Genomic DNA, 18,484 nt, shown 5'->3' on the forward strand with positions numbered 1-18,484 from the left:
CCCCCATGGGATCCCCCACTGTCTTTAGAGTAAAAACCCAGATTCCTCAAGCTGCCCAGGAGCCACACCTGAGTATCTCCCATGTCTCAAGACTGTGGTCCCACCACACTCCCAGGGGAACCCAGTGCTTCAGCGTCTGTTTCCTGGCTGGGCCGTCTGCTCTTCTCACCACTGAGCCTTTGAACACACTGTTCCTTCTGTCCAGGATACACTTCCCTTCACTTTGCCTGGCTAATATTAGTCATCGGTCAACACGCGGCTGAGACATCCTCTGCTCCAGGAAGCATTTCCTGATCCAGCTCAGGCTGGCGTAGGTGTGTGGCGTTATGCTGATTTGGCCACTGCCCTCACCACACTATAGCTCAGGAAGCAGGACTCGTGTTAGAGCATATGTGCTGAATGGACCAAGGGATGGATGGACGGATGGATGGATGGATGAGTGAGTGAGTGAATCATCTCTGAATCGTTCCCCCAGTGATGGAGTCAAGGAAACAGGCACAAAGAAAGCAACGGACACCCAGCCTGATGAGAATTTATGCAGGTTTCCCTGCGCACTTCTGCCTTTCGTCACAGGACCTCAAAGCAGAGGAGATAAAAGACATTCATCGCAATTTCGAAGATGAAAAGCAGACTGCCCCATGGCTGGTCAGATGAGACTGTTGGTACATCTTCCCCTATTCTGGATTGAAACTGCCTCCCTGCATATCCATTGTTCATCCAAACTCAGCTTCTGGAGCCATCCAAAAGTCTACTCCTTTCTCCTCCACCAAGGCTTCAAACCCACAAAGAGTTGCTGCTCCGAAATTATTTCCTTTAGAAGTGTACTGTTAACCAATTGGCTATCGCGGGGTATTCTGGTATTATCACTACCTGCCAGATGTTGAAGGAAGGAAAGTCCATCCACTTAGAAGAACTAAACAATCAGAAGTGGACACGGCCTGGGTTAGCCCAACATCCCTGCTCTGGCTGCTGCCCCTCCCACCCTCGTTCACATGGCTCATGGGCAACAGCCATCTGTGTTATGCTCCAGGCCCCCACGCTCCCAGCCAAAGATAAGCGCACTGTCCAAACTAAACCCGTGAGTCCCTTCTCCGAAGCACCCGGGAATGGGGCCAAGAAATTCCACCTAGCTGCTTTCCTGAAAAGCAGGACTACATTCCACCACGTAAGAGCAGGAGAAGGAGAAGGGGAAGGAGGTCTACAGAGTGAGAATAAAGCAGATACTCAGGGAAAGCAAAGAAAGAAGAGTGGGGACTTCTTGGGCTCCCCACAACACTCCTGTCCCTGGTGTCGGCCATTCCTGGGTTCCCAGCAGCAGCCCTGTCCTTGGGTTCTGTGACACCCCAGTAGCCTTCCAATATTCCCTCCAATGCCTGAGCAAACTTGAATGGGTTCTGTTACTTGCTCCCCAGATCCTAACAGATACGTAATACAACCTGGGTGGGTCCCTCACCCAAGCTTTGCAGCCTGCCTGAGAAGGTGCCGATGGCCGTCTACTGCAGCCCAGGGCACCACATGATGGCCCACCATGCTCCCAGGGCCCTGCTGGTCCAAGCCAAACCAGGTGTCGGTTGCCCAACTCCTTACCGGCAGGCACAGGGCTCCCCCGATGGAGATCAGTCCAGCCATAAAGCCCAGCAGCATGGCGAGCCAAGGAGTAGTGATCAGATGACATGAAGGGCCCACAGCCACACCTCCAGCCAGTATCGCATTGTGGATATGTGTCTGCAAAGAAATAGCTTGTGGGTGCATGAAGTGGGGTACAGAGAGGACAGCATCTTGCCTAGAGTTACTCGGGAAGCTGGGAGCAAGCAACACTGTAATGTCTTCCCTGCTTCACTGACCCTGAAACCATCCCCTCCTCTCTGCTAAGACTATGTGACCTTCATCAGTGGTCACATCCTACTCCACTTCTCAGGCTCAGGGAGCAGTCACCCTGATTGGCAGGCACTGAGCTTGGAAGTGTATCCTAGCCACGCTCACACCTATTAGTGATGTGTCCTTGGGCACTGAGCCATGGATGCTTCAACTTTTCCACCAGAAGAATGGGGTTTTTATTGTACCTTCTTAACATGGTTATTTTAAGACTAAATGAGTTACCTCATGGAAGACTTTGAGCGCAGGGCTCAAGAAACACAAGCCATTATTATCGTTTTTACTATTTTCATTGTTATTATTGGCTCTTGGGTGTTTATGCCGTCCTACACCACTGGATCCAGCTTTAACCAGCTAGCTCTTGCTCCTGGGTCACATCTCCAATACATCCTTTGTTCCACTAGAACTGGGGCCTTGCTTTGCTCTCATGCTACTTCCCTCTGCCCTCTCAACTCTAACCAGGTCTCGGAGCTCTGGGGCCCGGGACCAGCTTCTGGGCTTCCCTGACCTTCTGGCCACACCTGCCTCCCTAGATGTCCCCACCTTGTTTGATCCTAGACTCCTTGTCACCATGGAGCTCCCCCAGAAAGACACCCACTCCCTTTAGTGCTTAACCTGTCATGCATGGCCACACTCTGTCCACTCTAGGCCCTGCTGTCTCTCTAGACTTTTTCCCACCACCTCTGGCTGGCTGACCCCATACCTGTCATCATGGAAACTTGTTTCATCTTTAGCTCTACCCTTTCACCCATCTCTGTCTCCCCTCAAAACACACACACAGTCTCCTGGCTACATTGGTAACATGGCTAATGTTTGCCCAGCACTATTTCCCCCACAGAGCACTTTATGTGCATTGTCTCTTAATTCCCACTTTGCATATGAGCCAGTTGTGGCTCCAAACGTTTAAGTGGCTTGACCAGGGTCACACGGCTAGGGTAATAACATCCTTCTTTACCTCCAATTCTATTCACCCCGTTCTTGAAATTTCTTAGGGGAATGGGAGAGGCTGACTGATTCTATTCTAGCTCTCCTCTGCTGACACTTGCTCATGGTGGCTGGCTTCAGTAACTAGCAGAAACAGGGTTCAGACTTGGGTCTGTTTGGTGTCAACACTAATAGACTTAATCACTCCCCTCAGAAAGCCTCTGATCATTTCATAGTCTCCAAATTCCAGTTCCCATTTTGATAAGCCAGTGCCCTTCCCGATGCTCCATGACACGGCAGACAAGGCTGTCACCCGGCATATTTCTCCCACCCTGCGGGGCTGGTTCTAGAACAGGGGACATGAATATGTGTCCAGCCTCGAAGACCTGAGTGCTGCCCGAGGGGCAGCCCCCTCCTCACCATGTTGATCTTCCCTCGGGGGCGAGCCAAGGCCGACATCGAGATGGCTGTCACCGCACTGGCCGCGAGAGCATAGTAGGTGTTGAACACGGCATTCTTCCTTTCCTTTGGAACATCCAGCAGAGCGGAGTTGAAACTCGGCCAGAACATCCACAAGAAGAGGGTTCCTGGGGGCCAGAGAGATCATTGGCCAGAGCCAGGACTCCTGCTCCAAAGCCTGAGCCTGCGGGGGCTTCCTGGGGTGGGCAAGTCTCAGCTTTGCTCCTTTTTAGCTACGTGACTTTGGGCAAGTCATGTCTCCTCTGAATTCCCAAGTTGAACGGCCCAGCTAACATACTTCACGGCCAAAAAAACGAAGGCCCAGAGAGGTGAAATCACCAACCCCCAGGTCTCCTGAGCCCGGCTTGTGATGGCCAAATGCTTATTCTGAAAATGTAATGTGCCACTTTGATTTGGCCTCACGGCTGGCTGTTGGGTCACCTACTGCCCATCTCACTGCCCGATTTCCTCTCGGCCTCCTCCACGGTCGGGCTCCTGCATTTCCACTGCGGCTTTGCCAGATACGCCAGTATTACCGTTCTCTTCCCCGCCCTGTCCCTCTCTCCCCTGCTGGCCTCTGCTTTCTCCACTTGTCCAGTTCCTTCCCTTAGCTTGAAGACAAAAGGAGCAGGCAAACTGATTTAAACTCAAGGGTCACAAGTCTCCCCCCTCCTTCGGATCTTAATGAAGAGCGTTGCCCTAGAAGGGATCGTGAATCCATGCAACGCTACTTGGGGAGCCGAGTCATCATGGAGAGGCTCCGAGCACCCTGGGCAGGTTAGTAAAGGAGGGAAATTTTTCCACACAGCCATTTGAGAGCCTCTCGCTCACTCCAGGGGTGAGACCCTCCCCCAACACCTCCCCCCACCTTGTCCTCACCCAGCATGGCAAACAAACTGGAGCTCTTTGCTGTCTGATTTTTCTCCTCCATCACCCTCTCATTCAGACACCTCGAGAGGGACCAGGCCACCATCAGCCCGAAATAGGTTGCAAACACATGGATGTGCATCATGCTTAAGTGGCCGTCCATCTGCAACACAGCCAGCGAGGTGGTGAGTGCCCACAGCCCCCTCCCACAGCCAACCCCCCGTTCCCCGGAGCCAGGTCCAAACCTCACCTAAGTTCAGAAGGTGTGACTTGGAGTCATGAGACCGGTGTTTGGAGCTTCCCCAGCCCAGCGGTTCCCCTTTCAGAGGACACCCAGGAGCAGCCATGTATTTACTCCAGGGAAGCTGCTGGTTGGCCTTATCAATAGCTCTTAAATGCTTCTGAGATCTACTTAGGCGAGGCAAAAAGTCACAGACACGCACCCCCGCTGCTTCCTACTTTTCAGCAGAATTTACGGAGTGATGAGTGGTATAAACTTGGCAGCAGGAAGTAGCCAGACTTCTTATAATACCAAACTAAAGTCTTAAGTAAATTCTAGACATATGCTAATTTTGCTTTATGAATATCAAAGTCAGGAATCCTTAATAACTCACTTAGTGGACTATTGGTAAGTCCTGTCAACTCTGCCTTCAAAAAATATCCAGAATCGGCAGGATTTTAACCACCATGCTTCACTGACCCCCACCTTGATATAGGCCCTACGTGGCATCACCCCTACCCCAAATTATTGCAGTAACCTTCTAACCGGTCTCCCCATTTCCACCCTCGTGCCCCTACTGACTACCCTCCACACAGCAGCCAGAGTGACCCTACGAACATCTAAGTCAGTTCGTGGCCATCTCTGCTCAGAATCTTCCAGTGGTTCCCTCTTGCTCAATTCAGAGTCCGTGTTCTTGCTATGACCTGTAGAAGCCTGTGTGATGGGCTCTCCCCTAACCTCCCTGACTTCTTTTCCTGCTCCACTCCGGACACACTCTCCTCGCTCTTCCTCAAACCCACAGGCATGCTCCCACATCAGTCCCACTTCACTCTGGCTTTTCCAATGTCTGGAATGCAAGGTGGAGGGAGTGGCCCACCCTGGGTGCAAGCAGTAAGGGGGTGCATTGTCTGGAGAGAATTTAAAACAATAATAAAAGTGATTAAAAGTCTGTCTGCTTTTTATTATCACCACGTGCCAACAATTCTAAACAGGGTGGGTGATAAAAATACTCCCGGAAAAGGCAGACCACTCCCACAACCCTGCCCTTGACCTGCCACTGTGCTCCAACACCCACGTGGCTTGTGCACTCGCTGCCTTCATGTCTCTACTCAAAATTATTTACTCGGAGAAGCCTTCACTGGCCACCTTATCTAACATTTTATCCTCCTCTCAACTCTTCATATCTCCTTTCTCATTTTATTTTTTCTCTATGGTACTTAATACTATCTATCGTTTGCCTATGTAGTTGCTTATTGGCAGTCTTTCCTTCTGGAATGGAAGGTCCACTACTTCAGCATTTTTCTACTGCCGAAAAGACACCTGGTACATCATAGGCACGGAATAAATATTTGTAAAAGGAATGAGTGAATGGGAAGGATACATTCACACATTTCAGTCACATGAAAACGAAGTCGCCTGTAAGACTGAAAAGAGGTCTTGCGTTTTTAATGTTCGAGGTCCCCCAGAAATCCAGGAGCCACACGTGGGGATGACTGGCGTGGAACCCTGCACTCATTTCTGGAGCTGCCGCCACCAAAACAGCCCTGGTTGGGGTCTCCGGTTTCCCCCGAGCCTTTCCCCTCAATGAAGCCAGGCTGAACTGACGTTTTGAGGTGAAGCGGCCAACTTTCAAAATCAGTGCTAACCCCCCCCTCTGCACCAACTAGAGAGTCAAAGCCGCAGAGAAGAGAGGAGATAGGTGGCTTCGAATCACTGTGGCCTTTTAAAGTAGGAAAACGTTTACCCCACGCTGCCCGCAGTGCATGTTCCCTCGCTGGGAATTTCTCTCTTTTTCTGGACTAGCCACGTGGTCACTGTGTGACCCGCCCTCCTCACTGGCTGCAGCTGATTGGACCAAAGTGGCCACGTGGCCACGTGAGCCAATCAGGTTCTTTCTTACTGGACCATAGACCTGGGACCAGCTGAGAGAGAAGTGCCTTGTTTCCTGCAGGATCTGGGACTTAGAATCCTGGAAACGAAAGGGTTTGGAGAGAGCCTGTTCTCCACTGAAGAGAATGCTGATGTGACAGAAGTTAGCTGTACAGAGAGGAACAGAACCAAAAGATGGAGAGCATGAACTACCTGGGGTCTTAAAGGCTTCTCATATCCAGTTCCAGTCCTGAGTCCGGCTGCTACTCCTGCCCTTGGTGGCCCTTATATTAAATTCCCCTCTTTCTGCCTGAAAAAGCTCCAGTGCAGTTTTCTTCCTTGAAACCAAGGAGTTGCAGTTAGTCCTTATGGTAAGCGCAAAGGAAAAGCAGAAAATGAAGTATGTCTAGGTGACACCGTGAGCCCATAGTGAAATAAATAAATAAATAAATAAATAAATGCCTGAATGGAGGAGAAAAGAAAGTTCTTTCTTACAGCAGAATGCTATCTAATTAATGGTCGTGGAAGGGAAGATGGGATTAGAAAAACAATATTGGGTGTGCCTGGGTGGCTCAATCCTAGAGCATGCGACTATTGATCTGGTGGTTGTAGGGGTGAGCCCCACATTGGGTATAGAGACTAATTTAAAATAACATCTTTTTTTTAAAAGATTTTATTTATTTGTTTGAGAGAAAGAGAGAGAGAGAGACAGAGAGAGCACAAGCAGGGGGAGGGGCAGAGGGAGAGGAAGAAGCAGGCCAATGCTGTTGGATCCCAGGCCCCTGAGATCATGATTGAGCCAAAGTCAGATGCTTAACCGACTGAGTCACGCAGGTGCCCCCAAAATAAAATCTTTAAGAAGAAAAAGAAAGAAAAGAAAGAAAACCAATATTTGACAATCATCATAGTACTAATTGATTCAGGCAAAAAAAAAAAAAAAAAAGAATGAACAGATGCTAAAACCTAGTGAGTGAAAGTTTGATAAGAAACAGGATTTTAAAAAAAGAAAAAAGAAACAGGATTTTACAGAATATTATCTCCCCCACAAGATGCTTATTAATTACAAAGGGGAAAATAGTAACTTTACAGTGGAAGAGCCTGGAAGACAACATCTTAACAGGTGACCAGAGTTAACATCCTCAGTAATGAGCAAACTGACAGCATGTGTCTCTTGCTATGATGCACTGAGAAGAACACAGCATCACTTCTGTGTAATTCCTGCCAAAAACGCATACCCTCCGACTACATGAGGAAACGGTGGACAAACCCACATTCTACAAAATAACTGGCTTGTAACCTCAAAACATGTCAAGTTCTTGAAATATGAAGAAAAACTAAGAAACTGTTCCAGAGTGAAAAAGTTTAAGGAGACATGAGCACTGAAAGCAAAGTGTGACCCTGGACCACAAAGAAATACACATGTATAGGTATAGGTGTAGTTGTGGGAATAGATATATGTACATATACATATGTGTGTGTGTGTGTGTGTGTGTGTGTGTGTGTGTATTGCTGTAATAGGATATTACTGGGAAAATTGGTGAAATTTGAATAAGATAATATTATGTCAATGTTAATTTCCACAGTTTGTTAACTGAACAATGATATGTAAAAGAATGCCCTTGTTTATAAGAAACATACGCTGAAGTAGTTAGGGGTTAAAATAAAGTCATATAGACAGATGAAGAGAATGAAAATTTAGTAAATAATAAGAGCTTCATATCTAAGCTTCTAGACCATTGTTCCTTTTCCCTCCCCAAATATCTCCAGCTGCCTGGAAGGACGCACTGGCAGACTCTACACTCCTTGCTGATTATCCACCTGCCTCTTGGTCTGTAAGGATTTCAGCACCTGCCTTACCATCTTTCTCTCCATCACTCCTCCAGGTCACCATCTGGATCCATCCAACTCCCTCTCTCTGTTCCTTGACCCTTTTTCTTCTAATAACTTTCCTACATTACACTTCTTTTTTTTTTTTTAATATTTTACTTATTTGTCAGAGGGAGAGAGAGAGCACAAGCAGGGGGAGCAGCAGGCAGAGGGAGAAGCAGGCTCCACACTGAGCAAGAAGCCCGATGCGGGACTCAATCCCAGGACCCTGGGACCATGACCCGAGCCGAAGGCAAACGCTTAACCAACTGAGCCACCCAGGCGTCCCCTACATTACACTTCTGCCACGGATATGCCCCGTCAAACCTTAGACCTTGTTATCACCAGTGACTGCACCACCTCCAGTTAAAACCATTAGGTTGCTATGTTTAAACATTTAGCATAGATCACAATTTTGGAGCCCCATTTGGGCCTGTCTTTATAATTTTTAATCCCAGAAACTCCATCAAATGGAGGCAGTATCACTCCCCTCCACCTCGACCCCCCCTCCCCAAAGTCCCCTCCTCACAGCACCGTGACTCACACTGAGGTGCTGCCTGTCAATCATCCTCATGGTGACAAAGACCGTCACCTCCACCAGTGCCATCAATGTCAGCTGCAACAGGTTGGCCTTCCCCAGCACGGCACCCGCTGAGATGAGCACAGACATAGCACTCATGGTGGCCAGCTTAATACTGGGGGAGAGAGAGAGAGAGACAGGGATGACTGAAAAGGATCCTCTCATTCGTTATTCACTCGTTCACTCACTCAACAAGCTCAGCACTGTCCAAGAAGCTAGGGACAAGCAGGAGAACAAGGAGACAAGATTCCACCTTCATGGAACTGATGCTGCCCCGTTTGGGGTGTCTGTGGGCTCCTTCTTCCATCAGGGTGGCTTCAGGGCAAGAAATTGATCTGCATATACTCATTCATACTGAGGCCACTCTGAATTTCTCATAGGAATGTCGTGGTGAGGCTGATTGTTGCCTCAGGACCCCCTTCTAGGGTCTGACAACTGGGGTTCTGCCCATCGCTTCTCTTCTGCCAGCATCTCACAAAGACGCTCAATAGAGGGCGCTCTTCACCTGCTGGCCGGCCTGTCATTCAGCCGCCCGCCACCGTCTCTGTGGCAGTGGAAAGAGACGGTTTAGAAGTAGGACAAGCCTGCTTCCAGTCCCAGCTTTTCCACTTGAGCAGCTATTTAATCTCACTGAGCCTGTTTCTTCATCTGTAAAATAAGAGTGATGATAATATTTATCTCGCGGTAGTGCTGTGGGGATTAGAAGGAGTATCTGTGCCTGTGTGTCCAGCACCATGATTGGCGCAAAGAACTAACTCAGGAGTAGAGCCCCACGTGAGTAGCACTACTAACTGATTCCTTCCTTCTCTTGACAAATGAGCTAGCTCAGTGTGGAGAGTCAGGAGAGTACAATTTGTTTTCAAGGCACTTATGATCCAGCTGGGGAGACGGGGCTGACATCGTGAGTCTGCGTACTAAGACTATCCATGATATTACATGGCTGGAGGAGGGGTTCACTGGAGGGACACTGGACTGTATGGACTGGACTCATCAGGGAGGGCTTCCTGGGGGAGGTGGCAATGAGCGGAATAATCCATGGTGGTTAAACCAACCCACCCTCTCCAGACACCTTGCTCTGAGACCCCCTCCCCTCCCTGATGCTACAACCGCCGCCACCACTACAAAATAATGATAATTTATTAAGCAGTATGTATAACAGGCTTATAACTACATTACGTCATTTAAATTTTAATCTTCTAAGCGGCCCTCTAGAAATGGGACTAGGGTACCGTTCAGTACCTCTATCTTACAGAAAAGGACACTGAGACTAGAAGAGGCGACGCTTTTGGCCATAAAGTTAGTTAATGACCATGTGAGGTTCAAACCCAGGTGGCCAGGATCTAAAGCCTGTGCTCTGAAGTCTGGACTCAGCCTCCCCAGCATTTGCTGCCAGTGCAGTGCCTTGCTTAAGGTTCAAGGACTTCCCTTCTTCAGACGGAAGATCAGAAGAAGGCCAAGGGCCTGGGGAAGGAGTCTCACAGGGACTGGGAACTACTTAGAATAGGAGTTACTCAAAGTTTCACTGGGACTGGCCATGTCATGCCGTTTTGGTGAGTGTTTACTTAACTGGCAAGGGCCGAATTCAAGGGGAGGCGTGCCAGTGGTGGGATGTCAGGCCCCAGGGGCCAGTTGGCGCTGGGGAGGCGTTGAGACAGGGAAGTGCAGTGTGCAGGAGTGCAGCCTCCAGTCCAGCCAACCTGGGTCAGAATCCTGGCTCGGCCCCTTCCTGGCTGTGTGACTTTGGGCAAATTACTGAACCACTCTGTGCCTCAGTGTCCTCATCCGTAAGGTGGGGGCAAGGCCTGTGAAGTGGTCATTCAAGGTAAAGTGAGTTAATATGTATCAAGCGCAATACGAGGGTGGTTATCGCTACTATCCTCCAGGGAAGCCCTCCTGAGCCTCTCAAAACACAGCGCTAAAATATCCCAACTTTCGGGGTTCCTTTTATTTTCATTTTGGTTCCAATAACCATTTCTTAAGTCTTTACTACAGGAGGAAAACAAAGGACAAAGCCGAGCAGGACAGGCCCCTGCCCCGAAGGGACTGGTCATTGGTGACTCAAGACAATGCAGTGCCAAGTCAGGCTGCACAGTGTGGGTGAGGCCGAGGGAGAAGGGGAGGACCCTGTCCGGGAGGCAGGCCTGGGCACCGCCCCCTGAACCAGCCCGGCCCTTGGAAAGGTCGGGAAGGAGCTCATTGTTCCAATCTGTGAAGCCAGTTCCAGCGGGGGTCACAGCTGGGAGGATCCAGGCTGTCAGAGGTGGGGCAGGGGAGTTCACTCAGGCTGCAAATGACCTCTTCTTGTCTTCCTGGATTGAGTCAAGAACAAGTTGGTCCCTGTGGGCGTGGTACCTTAAAAGGAGCAGCCCAGAGATGAGGCCAAAACACTAAGGGGCAGGAGGCTGAAAGTTTGTGTGACCTTAAAGCCAAGGCAGCAGAAATGCCAGACCAGGGCCACCACCCTCAGAATTCTTCCAGAGAGTACCCTTATGAAATCCATGGGGATTAACTCTAAAACTTGTTAGAAGAAAAAATGTGGAGGGTTATTTCAGGGCCAATAGGGAACTGACTGGGCTTTGGTTCATGTCATAACCACCCTGGACGGTGTGGGAAGGGTTGCAGTTACTAAAAAGCTAAAGCCATTGCCACCACTTAGCTGTGTGACCCTTGGCAAATGCCTTATGGTCTCTGAGCCTCTATTTCCTTGCCTGTACACTAGTTAGACCCCTACTGGAAGGGTTAAACAAAATAATGTTTGTGCACTGCCTGGCACCGTGCCTGGCTCATGGGGAGATGGTCAACAGCAGTGCCCGGAGATTTAGCAGGGTTTTGGAGGGGAGGATGGAGTGGCCTGGAGAGGTGACCAGTTCCCCAAGATGCCTAAGATGGGATTTACCATTATCTGGGCAGGACAGAGATTCAGAGTTGGATAAGAGCAAAAAACAATGTACAAGGTAAATTTTACTGAGTTTCTCCTGTCAATGCCTTTTTTATTATTGTTTTTTTTTTTTTAAAGATTTTATTTATTTATTCGACAGAGAGAGAGACAGCCAGCGAGAGAGGGAACACAAGCAGGGGGAGTGGGAGAGGAAGACGCAGGCTCAAAGCAGAAGAGCCTGATGTGGGGTTCGATCCCACAACGCCGGGATCACGCCCTGAGCCGAAGGCAGACGCTTAACCGCTGCGCCACCCAGGCACCCCCCTTATTATTGTTTTTTAAATGTTTTGTCTTCTTCTTTTTAAAGTAGGCTCCATGCCCAACATGCGGCTTGAACTCACGCCCATGAGATCAAGGGTTGCATGCTCCACCAACTGAGCCGGCCATGTGCCCCGTGCCTTTTGTAAAAAAGTGTACAGCTTGATGGATATATATGTCTACCCCCTCGTGTATCCATTACCAGAAAACACAGAGAACATTCACTGGGCCTCATAAGGTTCTTTTGTGCTCCTTCCTAATCCATAACCATCACCTTTCTCTTGTAAACATTAGTCTGACTTCTAGCAACGTGGGTAATTTTGCTAGTTTTTAAAGAACTTCATATACACTCATCTAAATGGATCAAAGGTAATTAAAAGGCGTGGCTATTTCTTGTTCACTGACATTTGAGAATTAAGAGTACTTCTTTGTTTTCCAGAGACTGTGACATTTCTATTTCTTTTCTGTAATCTCTATGAATTTTTCTTTGAACCCATATTGCTTGTGTAACTTTGTAAAGTCATACTCAATAATAACGAAAGAACTTGGGAAAGGCTGCAGATCTGGGCTCAGGGTTGTCAGATAAAACATAGGATTTCCAATGCAATTTGAATTTTAGATAAACAGTAAATAATTTGTTAGTGGATATCCTCAATATTGCATGGCTTCAAGGGGACATCCCAGCTCTTCTAGAATCAGTCCTCTTAGGCCCCCATACCCTCAAGGACCCAAAAAAGGATCCAGCTGCCGTCAGGTTACCTGGACAGTTTGATGACCACCTTCTTACGGAAGGACTGTTCCAGGAAGCCATCCATCAGGACTGCCCACTGCACCCCCAGGGCCAGCAGAAAGAGGTTGAAGGCCACGCTGCTCCAGCCGTATCTCCGCAAAGATGAGTTGAGGAAGCCAAAGCCAAGGGCCACCATGATGGTCACATCTTGGAGGACTGACCAGGAGCAGTTATGGAGAAGGAGCAAGAGAAGCAGACAAAATGGAAAGTTAGAAATTTGAAATTAGAATTTACAGAGTTCACAGAATTAGAATTTACACACGTTCTGTATGAATTTACTGGATGGCAGCTGGAGGGGATCATGAAAGGGTGCTTGGGCAAGTTACTTTGCCTCTTCGAGCCTCAGTCTTCTCACCTGAATAATGGGAACAATACATACCAGGCAGGGTTGAGGTAAGGCTACGATGAGCTAATGCTGGTGAAGCACGAAGGCGGGGCCTGGCCCACAGTGAGTGCTCAGTAACTGTGGCAATTACTCTTATTATTAAACTTAATGGTATGAACATGTGTAAAGCACCTGGACCAGCGCTTGGCACACAGCAACATCCAGTAAAGGTAGTCACCCCTGCTGCGAGGGGCCGGTTCAACCTCCTGATCATGTGCATGGACAGTAAGAGCACCGAAGCCAATGACCTGGCCCAGAAAAGAGGGACGGAAGGAGGCTCAGAGGTTCTGTGGGTAAGAACCAAATTGTCTTTGCAGAAAGCAGTTCTCTCCCTTTGTCACTGGCTGGGAGACCCAGTGGGCCGGCAGGAAGCACCAGGGCCATCTGAGGGACCCTCACCTTCTCGAGCCTCAGACCCTGTTCAGGGGCTGCAGTGGCAGGTGAGTGCGAGACACTTGCCTGCTGGCAGGGAGAGGTCCAGCAAAAGGAAAAGGGCGGACACTTTTTTCTAATTCCAGGTTGGAAAAATGGGTAGCGGCTTGACACGCTTGGGTTCAAAATCAGGAATCTGGAACTTTCTAGCTGTGTGGCTTCATCTAGTTATTTAATGTCTCTGAGTTTTAGTAACAGCCTACATTTATTGAGTGTTTCCCCTGTAGCCACACTGTTGTTGTTGTTGTTGTTGTTGTTTTTTAAGTAATCTTGACACCCATTGCGGGGCTTGAACTCACCACCCCGAGATCAAGAGTCACATGCTCTCCAGACTGAGCCACCAGATGCCCCTGTGACATGGTTTAATCACATCACACACACCAGCCCGCTTCCTTCTCCCAACCACACTTCAAGGTGGGGGCCATTATCACCATTTCACAGATGTGAAAACTGAGCCCCAGAGGAGTTAAGCAACTTGCCCCAGCTCTTCCAGCCAGATTTAAACCTAGATGATCTGCTCGGAAGCCTGTGCCTTCAACTACCACACTGTTTTTCGTTTGCTCATCTGTTAAATGGGGAAAATGATCACATTCTTGGTCTGGTGGCCAGAATCCAATGCTGTAACGAACCCAATCGCTCAGAGTAGGAAGACGGTTTTATCAACAAACACCAACTCTTTCCCACGTATAAATGCCTGGGGAGAGCACTTGAAAGAATTCATCCCCCCATGGAAATTATCTCTGGGTTTGGGAGGGTTTTGCTTGTTTTTTCTTGGTGTTCAAATTTTCTACAACCAGCATGCAGACAGTAACCAAACACAAAACAAAACACACACATAGACCCACAGACGAAAACCAGCACCGACTTCAATTTTAGACAGTTCTGTTTGATCCCAGCTAGGTTAAACCCATTAGGTTAAACCATATTAAGATCGCCAACATTTGACCATTTTTTGACCGATAAAAATGGCACGTTATACGCTTTAACCTCACAGCCGTGTGGCCGTGTATGTTGCTTGCTTTCCTGATCTGCTAAATAAGGGCAATCGTGCCCCCTCAGAGGGGGCCGGGAGAGCTGAAGGAGGTGAGATTTTGTTCAAGGGCTTGGCACATGCCTGGCGCAGGGAGGGCGCTCAGGAAATGGTGCCCCTCCCCCCGCGTCACCACCATCTTCACCATCACAGTAATAAGAACCCACCGGGTCTCCGCTGGCCTCCAGCCCTGGCTCTGATAGCAACTAGGAAGCACTTGTTTCCAGAACTCTCCAAAGTCTCAGAGAGCCCCTTCAAGTCATTTAAATTCACCTTCGTTGAGAAACACACAGGGTCTTGCCTGTGAGACGTGGGTGGGTATTGATGCTCTGAGCAATCTGGTCACACTAAGATGTGGGAGACCCCTGAGGACCTCCAAAGGGCCTGGGATCTTGGGGAGTGGGTGAGAAATGGCATTGACTCAGCTTCTTGCCCCTTCTCCTCTGCCAAGGGGAGAGGGAGGTGCAGGCGATGTTTCTGTCTCCTGCTTACATCGTCTTAGGAGTGGGGATGACAAGGCACAGTTTGTATAGGGAGTTCTTCTTGGGATTGCTCAAATTCCTTCGGGAAACTATGCGTATGAAGGGCGCAATGCGTATGTGGGAGTGGTAAGGCCTGTGGCCAACTGGAGACTGCACACCCAGGGATCGTACTCCAGTTCAACCTTGTATTAACTCCTGCTGTTAAACCAAACACCTGCCATCCAGCAGCAACGCCGTATGCGTAGGCTCTGGGCGTATTGAAGCTCCCGTGAGCAGGGAGAACCTTTCATTTTCCTCCCATTTTACAGAAGCAGGCCAGAGAGAGCCGGTGACTTCCTCAAGGCCACACAGCATGCTAGCTGCAGAGCCACTCTCTGAGCTCCAGGTACAGTGCTCTTCCACCAGGCTAGGCTGTTTCTTGCTCTCGTTTGCCCCCATCTCACTAAGGGACCCCAAGCAGGTCCCCTGCCCTCTTTGGGCCTCAATTTCTCTCTCTGTAAACACGTGGGAGTTGGACTTGGTACTCCCTAAGGTCCTTATGGCTCTGGCATATTCTGAGAAGAGAATCAATGGGTGGGGAGAGGGGGGTAACCAGGATAGGGCAGAGGTGGGGCCCTAAAGATTAGCGAGTCAGAGGATCTTGGGCGGGGGGCTTTATCAGGTACAGCTGCCATCCCTGTTGCGGCTGCCAGGTGTGGGAGCTCGGAGCCTTCCTCCCCAAGGCCCCACACTGTCCCTGAGGGAGGAGTTGTACTCCACCCCGCGGGGTGAAGTCAGGGGGGCAGTTTCTGGGAGCTGTTGACAGAGCCCATTCGCCCCAAATGGGTGGGTTGAGAACATGAGATTTCAGGCCTCTCTTTACTCTCTGCACCCTCCTGCCTCCTCTCCCGGGCTTCCAGAGCTCTAGGCCCCCTCCAACTCCTCCCAGATCTCACGACTGGGACCCCCGCTTCAGGGCCAGGTCCCAGCCCAGGGCATCCCCAGTGGTGCTAGCCTCCACCTCTCAGATTCTGCGCTGCACCCCCCATCAGCTGCTGGGCTGATAGGCTAACGGACTGTAAGGTGTTGGGGGGTGATAAGGAGTGGATGTGCTATAGGGGCCCCAATGACCGGGCCCCAGAGGGGAATTCTACAGTCTAAGACAGGACTTCGGGAGAATTTTATGAAAGCCCCGTGACTTGCCCAAAGAGTCTAAGCTGAGAGTCCAGTGGTGTGAGAGGGGACAATGATGACCAGCATTGTAACAGCAGGCACGTGTGTGGTGCCCTCCACGCACCGGGCACCATTCTAAGTACCTTATGGCTTTCACCTACAACAACTTCACGCCGTAGGCACTATTTATTATCCACCTTTTACAGATGGGAAAGGGAGGCCCGGCGAGGCACTGTAACTAGCCCAGGTCACGTAACTAGTGAATGGTGAGCGATCTGAGTGCTGACCATCTGGGTTTAACCACGATGCATCGTGCCTCTCCACGTAGAGCACAGGGTATAATGCTGAAGACTCTGAGTCAGGTTGTCAGGGCTCAGAGCCTGGCTCTACTGCTGTGTCTCAGCTTCCTAATTTGTAAAATGGGCATGAACAATGGCACCTGCTCAGAGGATTGCCGTGCACATTTTCACTGGCTCATGCAAATCACTTAGCCTGGTGTTGGCTACACAGTTTTAGACACTATTATCCTGTGCCTGCCACTTATTGGTTGTGTGACTTTGGGCAAGACTGTTTCCCCCCCTCTGGCCTGGCTGCTCCTGTGGTTCTAGTTCTGTGTTTCCACCCACTTTTGCTCCTTCCTCTGGCCTGCAGACACTTCAGCACCAATGGCTCTGAAGCCAGAACCAGCTTCTGGCCCTTGGCCTCTAGGCCCGATTTCCACACTGTTCTCCCCACTACTGACTGGGAAGACCTCTGCAGCCCCAGACTGGGACCGTCCATAGAGCCCTAGGCTGATTTCCGCTCGCCAGTATCTTCTACTCCCACCCTACCTTCACCCCTATAGCATTCTGGGAATAGAAAAAGAGATGTCCCAGTCAAAGGGGGCAGCCAAGGCTAAGATGTGGAACATTGTAGCATTTGGGGGTATTGTAAGTACATGTCAGTGGAAAAGCCCCTCTTGTCTTTTGGTAGCTCTTCTCCCTTTGGGGACTAGGGTGGGGAATCTGGGTAGTATCCACCATGCAGGGTCCAGGATGTTCCCCCATTTGGCAGTCCTAGAGCAGGCTCTGTGTGTGGATTGTTACAGTAATGGCTCCTAATGAATCATGCCTTCCAGTACAGACCCCTCCCTCCTGGGTTGGACCTTGCGATTTGCTTGGGCCAATGTGACATTAGTCAACATGCTAGAAGCAGAGGTTTGAAAAGCACACAGTCATTGGGGCTTACCCTCTTTTACTGCAATAACTCTTCTGCTGAACCACTTAATCACGATCATGAACCAATTAAATGGTTGCTATTTTCAACCATTAAGTTTGGGGGTGCTTTGTTATGCAGCACTAGATAGCTGCTACACTCTGCTTCTCCTAAGCATCTCATAGGTGCCTCAACCCCAAGCCCAGAATGAATATGTCACCGTTCATTTACCCCCCAACTTGCTCCTCCCCTTGTGCGTCCCGTCTCCAGAATTGGCACCTGCATATACCAAAGCGCATGTCGGAAGCCATCCTTAACCCCTCCTTCACTTTCACCAGGGACAGCTTGTTTGATCTCCTAGCTGTCTCTTGAATATTTTGACTCTTTGCTTCCCCTTCACTGTTCCTGCCCATATGGCCCCATGACTGGCCGTGCGGACCAGTGGTCATCAGCATAGGGAACACATACCTCGGAAGACGCTCCAGACTGTCCATAGGAGCTGCTAGAAGAAGATAAGAGCCCTTCTAGTTTGATTTGTTTTTATAAAAATACCAGAAATTAAAGTTTATTAGTAATGAAAGTGAGTACTCTGAATCAGTCTGCATATGTATTCGTTCTTTCAAACCTTTCAACAACAAATTGAAAAAGTACTATCGTCATGTGACGCAGGTTGAAATGGAGGCAGACCGAGGTGGAATAATTTGCCCAAGGCCTCGCAGCTAAGAAGGGGCAGAGGCAGGGTTTGCATCAGTCTGGCTCCCACGCTGCTCAAACTCTTGTGCGTGTCAGAGTCACTTAGAGGGCTTGGTAAAGCACGGTTCGCCGGGCCCCACCCTGAACACTTCAAATCGGTGAGTATGGACTGGGGCCTGGGAATCTGCATTTCTTTTTTTTTTTTTTTAAGATTTTATTTATTTATTCGACAGAGATAGAGACAGCCAGCGAAAGAGGGAACACAAGCAGGGGGAGTGGGAGAGGAAGAAGCAGGCTCATAGCGGAAGAGCCTGATGTGGGGCTCGATCCCATAATGCCGGGATCATGCCCTGAGCTGAAGGCAGACGCCTAACCGCTGTGCCACCCAGGCGCCCCGGAATCTGCATTTCTAACACATTCCTGAGCTGTTAGTGGCTGAGGTGGTAGTCTGGGGGCCACACTTTGAGAAC

The 18,484-nt window shown here is 49.5% G+C and overlaps 1 protein-coding gene across 3 annotated transcripts in view; it reads right to left on the reverse strand.

Moving 5' to 3' along the window:
• RHCE (Rh blood group CcEe antigens) overlaps window positions 1-18,484 on the reverse strand; it is a 36,083-nt gene that overhangs the window by 14,378 nt on the left and 3,221 nt on the right. For 2 of the 3 annotated variants that reach the window (XM_008694582.2, XM_008694581.2), the window contains exons 2-6: window positions 12,616-12,802; window positions 8,625-8,775; window positions 4,138-4,288; window positions 3,220-3,386; window positions 1,588-1,725 (exon numbers count right to left, since the gene is read on the reverse strand). In XM_008694582.2, coding sequence (XP_008692804.1) covers window positions 1,588-1,725; window positions 3,220-3,386; window positions 4,138-4,288; window positions 8,625-8,775; window positions 12,616-12,802 — 794 coding nt within the window. Of the gene's footprint in view, window positions 1-1,587; window positions 1,726-3,219; window positions 3,387-4,137; window positions 4,289-8,624; window positions 8,776-12,615; window positions 12,803-17,789; window positions 17,824-18,484 lie in introns of all 3 variants that reach the window. The other variant, XM_040619008.1, reaches the window with a different exon arrangement.

This window comes from Ursus maritimus, unplaced genomic scaffold (assembly GCF_017311325.1).
Source record: "Ursus maritimus isolate PB19 unplaced genomic scaffold, ASM1731132v1 scaffold_32, whole genome shotgun sequence".
Taxonomy (NCBI): domain Eukaryota; kingdom Metazoa; phylum Chordata; class Mammalia; order Carnivora; family Ursidae; genus Ursus; species Ursus maritimus.